This window comes from Oreochromis niloticus, linkage group LG7 (genome assembly GCF_001858045.2).
Source record: "Oreochromis niloticus isolate F11D_XX linkage group LG7, O_niloticus_UMD_NMBU, whole genome shotgun sequence".
NCBI classification, from domain to species: Eukaryota; Metazoa; Chordata; class Actinopteri; order Cichliformes; family Cichlidae; genus Oreochromis; species Oreochromis niloticus.
The window spans coordinates 40,678,044-40,688,408 of NC_031972.2; the positions used below are offsets into that span (position 1 = coordinate 40,678,044).

At 37.2% G+C, this 10,365-nt stretch overlaps 1 protein-coding gene across 1 annotated transcript in view; it reads right to left on the reverse strand.

The window, feature by feature from the left end:
- Nucleotides 1-1,541: 1,541 nt before the first annotated feature.
- The window catches only part of LOC100699937 (protein FAM19A5), a 37,307-nt gene continuing 28,483 nt past the window's right edge, over nt 1,542-10,365 (reverse strand). Inside the window, exon 4 of the mRNA XM_025909473.1 lies at nt 1,542-2,553. Coding sequence (XP_025765258.1) covers nt 2,545-2,553 — 9 coding nt within the window. The 3' untranslated portion in view covers nt 1,542-2,544. The remainder of the gene's footprint in view (nt 2,554-10,365) is intronic.

Consider the following 10,365-nt stretch of genomic DNA (forward strand, 5'->3'; position numbering starts at 1 on the left):
TGTGCCCGCCTTGTTCCCATGTCTGTTTCTTCCCTGGCCCCAGTGCCAAGCCTGACTGTCTCAGTCTCAGTGGTTCTGTTTCTTCCTGTCTCTATCATATCTGTTCACCTCAGCTATGTTCCCATGCTGAGATGAACAGCCTTTCCCTAATCACCCTCGTGTGTATATATATCTTGCCAGGTATCTTTTTTCCGTGGTTGGATTGTCTGTTCATCTTCCTCCCATCTTCCAGGTTTTCCATGCCTTTTGTTTGGTGTTTTATGCCTCATGTGTTTAGCTTTCTGTTCAGTTTAGTGTCTTGGCCTCCTTTTGCCCCTGTTTGTGTGTGTGTGTTTTTATTTTGTGTAGCCTTTAATAAACTGCTTGCCTTTAGTGAGGCTCTGTCCTGTCTTGTCTGCTTTTGGGTCCCCTCTGCAAATACAAGGTCTGCAGCCGCAGCCCGTGACAATTATCCCGGGCTGCGGCTGTGTTATTACAATTTACACACTGAAAGGCGAAGACTGAATGTTGCCTTGTTCTTTCATCTGCAATTAAAGTTTAAAATTATAAACCTGTAGCTAACATTATTCCCACCTTATGTCAAGACCCTAAAAATAGTGAATATTGAGATAGTTGTGGATTTGTTCCCTGCACTTGTTATTTTCCATATAAAAGTATTTAATTTGTTATCAGAAGAAAAAATTTGGGAACATAGGTAATTAAACTGCATTTTCTATTTAGTGAAAAAAATGGTTCCATAATGACAGAACAGGGGAACAACATCAAACCAGAGGCAGTGAGTTAATTTCCTATGGCTGAGTAAGAGTGAGATAATGCGATGACCTACAGAAACATGGAATTATTAGAGTTGGTATACATTTACCTGTTGAAGAGGGAAAAGAAATCAATGTCACTTTTTTTAAAAACTTAGTTATATAGTTGTATAATAATCCATTTTAGTTCCTATAATTTAGCTTGCTTGGGTTTTAAATGTTTCTTTCACATAACACATCATTTTTGTCTTCTGCTGTTGGCTTAATGCACAACTTGATTTTTAATGACAGTATGAGGAAAAAACATAGGTAATATTTCATAACTGATGTAAACAAATGATCAGTTATTACTTTAAGTATTACTTATGATTTCTAAGTATTTGAAAGGTAATCCAACAGAAGGTGGTCAAAATGAAAAACACCTTCTCAGTCCCTGCTTAAAAACAATATAACTGTCAGACCAAGCTTTGAATAACAACAGGTTTCAAACATGTGTCAAGCATGGTTTTCTACAAACATACAATGTATAAAACTGTTAAGTTTGGAACTTTCTACTTGAAAATGTATTGTGTTCTTATGTATTCTGCTCCCAAACAGAAATAGCGTGTGGTATGAAATTCCTTGATTAACTGAAATCTTCATTGCAAATTGGATGTTAGCCAAATATAGAAAAATGTAAAAGAATATACAATGTAGTCTGGTGGAGTGGCCAGGAATCCTCTATAAATCTCTAGTTTCTTGTTTGTTTTTTTTAATGAGGGATAGTGACATGTAACCATCGGGAGCTACTACACTGCATTATTTTATTAGAAGAGACAATATAATATTCCTGAAATATCTGATGTTATTTATGTCTAAATCAAATTAGGAGGTGAGTTCATATTGCTGAAGTTCCATGCATTTATCAGCATCACTGTCTCAGTTATTACCTGCACAATAAAACTGAAAACTTTGACAATTTTAATGTCTGATATAACTTAAAAGTGAACCCAAAGAGGCTCAAAATCAAGTACTATAATATAAGTGTCTGAGGTTTATTTAGTTCCATTGTTTTAAGTATGCGCATCAGTATGAACAGTTGCTGTATATTCTTCCACTTGTTACCACACTCAAAGTTCCTGCCTGGTTGATGGAAATTTTTATCTGTAAAACAACATTTCAAGTGTCTACATAAAGTGCAAGTCTTGATGTTTCTATCATAAAAATGTCTGATATGATTTTTTTCCCTCTACCTTCTCTACCAGACTGATGTCCAGCACATACCCAGAGTGTCCCAACAGAAACAACAGCTTCATCTCTCTTCATTCAGATACACATTTTTTTTTTTAAATAACTCATATTATTTTTACTTTTCTTAGTTAAGCCATGTAGTAGATAATTATACAATATGTTCATTTCTATACAAAGATATAGTAGGGTATGTGGTAGAGTGGCATTCTGAATGTCTTATCCCCTCCAAAAACATGTCTTCATGGGCTCTGTTCATCTTTGGTATGTAAAAATGAAACAGAGTTTTGTGCCACAAAAAGGTAACCATCCAGTGCACTAAAATCTCACGGAAAACAAACACAGTCACTGTTTTTCCCCCCAAAAAGTTTAAGCTTCAATTTCCATAGTTCACCCATGCATCAAACAGGAAGTGCTGGTGCTTTGACCTGCGACTCTGAAGGCTGCGGTGTTCTGTGATTGGTCTTCAGCAACTGCAGCTGGAGAGGATGATCCGCTAGCTGATGATGGGTAATGGATGACGGGAACCTGTCTTTCTGGTGAGCTGTAGTTGTAGTTGTCACTGTCAGGAGACCTAGAGGACAGATTTAAGCAACATTATTTCTCTCAGGAGACATAAAGAAGGGCCCTTGATCAAGAAAGAGACTCCAAGTCACCAAGTCAACAGACATTCAGAAGTTCTCTGAAGAGATGGGGGAACCTGATTAAAGGATCTCAACAGCAATTCTAGCCATCACAGAGAGAGGACTTGTGAGTAAAACGATATGGCAGCTTGTCAAATTGCCTTTTTAAAGAAACTGTGGGCACATGAGGAAGACATTATCTGATCTGATGAACCCAAGACTGAACTGTGAGGGTGGAATTCCAAGAACTATTTCTCCAGAACATCAGACACTGCTTTTGACCCGGCTAAGAACAGGGCCATTTATTAGAACTGACAGAAGGCTAAAATGTAGCCAAAAACATACACACCCAGAGTACACCAATATGCATGAGGCTCTACACTAATAGACATTTTATGTGTTTACCATTATTCAAAAAGAAAATTCATTTGTTTTGTTGACGACAGAATGAAAAAGTTATGTAGTTAACTGTTTTATTACCTTTATTACATTACGTTCTTTTTGTAATCTATAATGCCAAATTTTGAGGTAGCTTTTATCATAACTCTTCAATGTCTAGACTGAAAGAGCCTACTGAGAACCAGATCACAATCTTTTCCTTACCCTTACCTAACCATTACCAAGCAGTTATGTTTAAACCTGTGTTTAAACCTAACAAAACAGTCAATGAAAATAAAACCAAATACAGCATGAAGTCAGCAATTGAATTCCTTATTGCCTGTATAAGAATCACTGTAATTCCTAAACATTCAATGCAATTCACTACTTTTGTTAGATCTCTTGAATTACAGCTGGAAATCTGCAGTTCAATAAGTTACTGATTGTTTGATTTAAACAATACTGTGGTGGTGTACAGAGTGGAAATTGCTCTTACAGACCTGACAATACTGAATATTGAATAAATATTGAATAAACTTTAGAATCAATATAGTCATACTTCCACATGTACGTGTGAGTGCCAAGTTTAGAAAGAGCTCCTGAGATTTAAGATCATTTCATTGATACTTTTTGCCTTTTTAGTAGATTTTCTGACAGTAAGGAAAGCATCATCACTAGAATTAATTATGAACTGCTTATCATGCTGAACATTATCTCCACCCTACGTATTGAGTAAACCTCAAACAGCAGGCATGCCTCCCCAAAAGAAAGGAGAACATGAAACTTAGTGAAAGGGGATATTCAGTACTGTCTTTACTTTGGAGAAGAAGCCCTTTTGTAATTGCTTCTAGCTGAAGCCTCACAACGAAGTGACGATGAAGGAGCAGCGGCACTACCTCTGAACAGCTCAGCTCTGAATTATTCATGCCCATCCTGTTTGACTGCAGCTGGAATTCTAAAAGAGCTGGAGGAATCAGATTACACTGAGAATGATGCATAACTTTGAAATGACGTCAACATTCAAACTGCACTTAAAATCCTCTGCTCACAGTTGATTAACATCAAGTGAAGGTGCATTTAGAGCATTTAGAGTAAGCATGACAGATTTCTTGTAGGAGGAGGAGGAAGGAGGCAACTGAGCTCAGAAAGTCGCCCTTGTGCACTTAGGTGATCATACAACCAGATTGTCTTGTGTTAGGCCAAATTACCTTGCTGACACAATACCCTTATTACAACCAACTCTTTCCATTAAATCCATCATTTCTGATGGTCAATGAGAAAAAAGCTGCAGTAAAAACTTTAAATGGTGTCTCTTTATCACTGTCTGAAACCAAACAGGGCTACTGGATTATTGCAAAAGTAATAATTAAATCTAAAGGGTGTTATAATGCACAATACAAAAACATCACTGTAAAATTGAGTGTGGCACAATTATCATTTTATCTCAGTCATCTTGTTTGCATAATGATGATAATAAACCTCAATATACTTCACATAAAAATAATAATTTCAAATTAAAGCTGCAAACAGCATTTATCAGGCCCTCGCTTCTCTGTGCACATCCACTCATGCTGCACTCGATCCACATTACAGGTTGGTTGTGTTGCAGGTGAGGAGTTTCATGTAGACATGTGAATGTTTTAAGCACAGGATACAAATTTGGTGTTGTGTAAGTTAGTTATTGTAAACATCCTATGCACACTAGGTGTTGCTCTAGAATATCTACTAATTATATGCCATGTCACAGTATATCATCTGTGGAACCACCAATGAAAATTTGATGTACACGGGATGATTATCGCCTACTGCTGATTTCCTGTTACCACTACGTGGTGCCATAAGTGTTACCTATTATTGGCACATAGACATCTCCAGACTTGGACATCAATCAAGCATGTTAAGTTAGGGACAGGCTGGATAATGTGCACTTGAGATATAGAATTTTCTATCCTGTGGTTGGCATGCTGCCACAAATATAACCTTATTGTTTTTTTAGATCTTTAAATTGAACTCACCAAATATCATGTTTATCTGGTGCATTTCAGACACACTGATGAAACATGCCAGGGCTGTTTTGTTGTTTTTGTAGGTGGCACTGTGGAGTCAGTTACAGATAAGACCCATAAACCATGAAAGCTGTTGAAGGATGTGTGCTAGCTTCTGCTTTCTAAGTCTCTCAACAACTTTGTGTTTTGAGGCAAATTACCATGCCACCAGGGAGCACTGTTGAATCACAACTCACAATTTTCTTATCAATTTCTTGCTTCAAGGTAATCCACTGTAATTCACCATGCTGAGTCATGCCCCTTTGAAAACTGAGGTATCTGAAATGTTAGATAAATTGAGATCAGGTCAACTATGTGAAACTAGCACCTCAAGCATGGAAAACGTGGTGGTATGATTATCGTTAAATGTTTCCGTATCAATCTGTTCAGGGGCTGATCCTTATCAAACGCAATAAGTTTGAGCCAGATTAAGATATGTACACTACTAGTGAAAAGTTTGGACACACTTTCTCATGTAATGGTTTTTCTTTATTTTTACTACTTTCTACATTGTAGATACAAACTGACATCAAATATATGAAGCGAGATATATAGACTTATGTAGCAAAGAAAAACTGATAAATAACTCTAAATATGTTTTATATTTTAGAGTCCTTAAAGCAGCCACCCTTTGCTTTGTTGACAGCGCTGCAAACCCTATTTGACAACTTAGAATTCATGCTACAGTGGTCCCGTGATAGGTGAAATCCGCAAAGTAGCCAGCTTTATTTTTTACAATTATTATAGATGTTTTAAGGCTGTAAAACCCCTCACTACACATTTTATGCACTTTTCTCAGACAGGCATGAACATTTTCACACTTTTCTCTCTTGTTTAAACACTTAAGGTTCCAACCTTCATAGAAAAATAAGTCCAGTATTATAGAATAAAGCCAAAGATTAAACCCTGTTTCTAGGTCCAGAACATGGGAATAGCCCATGCTATTATTATAAGGCGCTATTAATGCGCCTTATAATCCGAAAAATACAGTAACTTCTACCTTCCTTTAGCATGTCCAGAAGTCCAATTTTTTGTGAGATGGTTAGTATCTTCCTCTGCCTTCTGGGTGCTACCATCAGTGCCTTTGACGCTGCAAAACGTTTCGTCGACATTGTTGTTGTTTGTTGGGGAGAAAACTTACAAACATACAATACAGCACAGAGTCACACAGCTAGCGATCGAAGATTTATGTAAATTTGAGAAGCTGAACGCATTCTGTACTGGACAGGAGACACGGCACAGAAGAGATCAATTGACAACGGTCTACAGCCGGTCAGGATGCAGAACACAATGCACTGTAAAAAAAAAAAAGAAGCAAAATTGCACAAAACAATCAGCGAAACAGCGATGCTGCGAAAGGTTAACCACGTTATAGCGAGGGACCACTGTATTGCAAAAACCAATCAGCCACGTAAAGAGAAACAACAGTCCATCTTTAACCCTTAACCAAACCTTACAGTGATGTTTAAAAAATTTCACAAGTTAACACCAGAATAATGCTAATAAACAAGCCATATAAAGTAGAGGCCTTCACAATGTGAGTGTGCAGCCGGGCACTAAATAGACTTCATCGGATAAACACTAGAGTTGGACTTTTTGACCACTTGTATATCAGCCAATTTATCGTGGATCACCAACTTGTGCAGAGAGCAATCAATATATCTTTGTAAATGACCCAAATTTCATGTTGTGGATGGTAAGTACTACGTCTGTGGCTATGACCCAGATCTCCAGCATATAATCAGGTTAATATGGTAATGTGACTTCCCCTTCACTTCTTTCTTAGAAACTATCTTTGAAAGTTAATCCCTGAAAGTGTCTACTGCTGATAAGCTAAAAACAAGCAGCTGCATTCTTTTATGTTTGAAAAAGAAAAGGGGAGAAAAACCCCAGAATATTCAGTTTCTAAATTGCATTGTGTCACTTTCACATCCTAAGTAAATAGATTCCCTTCTCTCCAAGGAGAATTGGATTTTTCTCTGAGTGAGCAGACTGTGATTTACTCCTGTCATTTTCTCCCTGTGTGAATGAAAATAGATCCAAAATCTCTCTGCAGGTTGCCACCACATGGGTGCCTTCAATACAACACTTAAGGAAACATAAAGGTAAATAAAAACTGAGAGGTAACATCAGACAGTGGCAGTGTAGCTGATTGCAAGTGAGTCCCCAAACCCCGAATGAAACTAATAAATTGTATATATTTTGATAATCTTTAGAGACTCCCTGTCTCTCGCTGTTGACACAGCTTCAATTCAAGCGATAGCTGACTTCCACCAAAGCATGACCAATGGAATCAATTACAGAACTAAGATCAAATCATCACATGTGTCACACTTTTTGCCCCTCCCAGTGGAAGAGTGGTTTTAATTCACAATTAACAGAGGTGGAAAAAAAATCAGCTATTCACTGAGAACACAGTGAACCAAGCAGTTGACATAATGTAAGTACAAGCTGAGATGGAGCCCTTTACTACACTTCTTAGATCCAATGAAGCAAATATAGACAAATTTTAGAAAGCAGAGTTCTCAGAAATATAAAACTTTAGCCAACTCTAAAAATAATCATTAAAACAATCTTGTATTGTTTAACAGACTTGCAGGTTAGTTATACTTCATTCGTTATTGACTTACAGCGGTCATCTATCATGCATTACTTCAGCAAACTGTAACCACATGCTTCCATTGAAACGCTCAGACTTTAATGTGAAATCTGTATATTGTATCTTGTGTATGCCCCTGCGATTTAAATCTGTTTTATTACAAGATGCAATAAAATAAGATTAAATCTACCAATCTGCATGTGTTAATAACATAACAGTGTCATCTGCAGCTTGCACCTATAAGTGACAGAGATGACAGATATGAGCTTAACTGTGTTATTAGTTACACATTAGTTTAAAATATATTACTGCTCTACAATATCATATACTGGCTCCCGTCAGTAGTGTCTGTGTGTTTTATCTGCCATTTCCATGATAAACACCACAGCTGTGAGTAAACTGGAAAGCAGACAGCTTTTTTCCAACATAATTGCTTTATGATGAATTGTGGCTGGTGATGACAAATAATGAGCTCTGTTTCTATTTATTTCACCTCTAAAGCAAAAACATATCACAAATTATCCCATTAATATTGCATAACTGTAGCATCTTAATTCACCTAACCTACATATGTTTAAATCCTGCTGAGGTACATCAGTCCAGCTACCCTATATGAACAAAGGTATTGGGCTACACCTCTCAGTCTTTGACTTCTGCTCGTTTTAGTCCTATTGGCTCATAAAATGCCATCCTTGCAACAAGTCAGTTTCCTTCCTCCTACATATTCCAAAATCACCTATAAGTGGTATTATTGCAAAGTGGATGTCTGTTGGGACCATCTCAGCCATGAAGTGACAGACCATTTAAATTTACAAAATAGGATCACAGAGTGCTGAGACCCAAAGTGCATAAAAGTCGCCCACATTCTGCTGACTCAATAGTTGTAGACTCATCTGGCATTAACATGAACAGAGCAACTCTTTCCAAAGAGCTTTATTGTATGGGTTTAAATGGTTTAGCAGTTCTGTCATGTGACCTGTTTGTTAACCCATAGTCATGTTTTAAAGTTAAAGTGACCCCAGGTACCTGTGTGAATATGTGCTTTTAAAATGGACCATGATGTTGTCATCTTAGATGTCTGGGGCTGATGCAACAAACGTAAATACAGAAAGAAGGTCCTGTGTTCTGGATTATTGGAGAACACAGAAAATTTCTGTTCATATCACAGTTAATTGCTACGCCATACAGACTTTGGCATACCCATAGTGCCTTTCTGCACTCAGAATACCAAGCGTAAGTGACTATGGGAGGTTTTGTTTTTAGCTCAAACTTGTGACATACAACTGGTAACTGGTTTGAAACATCAAATATAAATAAGCAGTCCTTACCTTTAAATCTAAGCTCTCTTGCTCCTCTCCTGTTCTGTCTTTCTTATCTTTCTCCATCTCTGAGTGAAGTCAGCTGTCTTTCTTTTCTCTCCCTGTGAAACACACAGCTGGACCTTAAGCTGTGTGTTAAGCTGACAGAAACATTGTATTTGAAACTACCTGCCACTAAAAAAACGTTACTTACTTATTTTTGCTCTTCTATTATTAGGAGTTGCTAGATGCTAAAGTTCTGCAACTGCAACTTGACTTCTTCAGGTGTTGGGTCATAAAACAAACAAACAAACAAAAAAACCACCAGCCCACTTTAACCCCTGACTATGGCACACGGTTTTGCCTCTTTCATGGCCGCATGTGGTCGCCTGCTCACCCACTGGGCTAAACGCAGCTAATGCATGTTGCATCAAAACACTAATTGCTGTTTATTATGTGTCACCAGGCACGCTTGTTATTGTAGATATTTCAGACATCTTTTTCAAACACAGTTCATGTATGTTTTATCTTTTAACTTGCAGGTAGTTCCTGTGTTGACAAAGTTAGGAGAAAAAGAAAATGTTGGACACATTTGTGGAGGCTTGTGCAGGTAATTTAAATTATGTACATTAATTAGTTGCTGATGTTAAAGCATTACAAGTGTGATCAGTTACTATGAGTTTGCATAATGAACATATACTGATACTGTATTACATGATTAGTGTGTTAACATACATATTACAGTTTTATAAAAGTATTTAGTCTCATTTGAGTCCTCCACTTTCCCTCTGCTTCTGCAATCAGCTGAGGAGTAACACAACAAAGACACAGTCAACAGGACCACAAAGTCTGTTTACAAAATGTCTCAGATGTCCTCTATGACTCTTTATTTATACCCAGTCATCACAAAAATAGCTAGCCGTTTCCCGGATTGTTGTGCAGTTACAGTTTTATCATACCAGGCCATACATCCCAGTGGCTAAATAAGTTTAAACAGACCAGACAGCTACATATCACAATGTTATATTTAGCTAGTATTTCAGTGGCTCAATCCAGCAGAAAAGTTACGTTTTGATGCCTTTTGCTCACATTTCATAATATTTAATACCAATACCAATATTTCATATAAGGTTATTAATATTATGTTTGTTAGTCTGTCAAAATATCAGCATCCACTAATTCATTGGTGAATAATCCACTAACATGTCTGTGTTGCTATATGTCTATGGGAAGTGTCTGTTGCTAACTTCAGGGAACTATCATGAGGCTCCATGATCTGCCATTGCTGTAAAGAAAATGGGTTCACTGGAGTGAAGACAGATGACACAACTCTCCTGTCAGTGACTTGTAATCAACTGACAAATTTCTCTGAAATAGGCTTGGCTATGATTTCACAAAATGGCTTATAAAATCCAAATTGTAAGTCATATCAGTCTGTTTTAC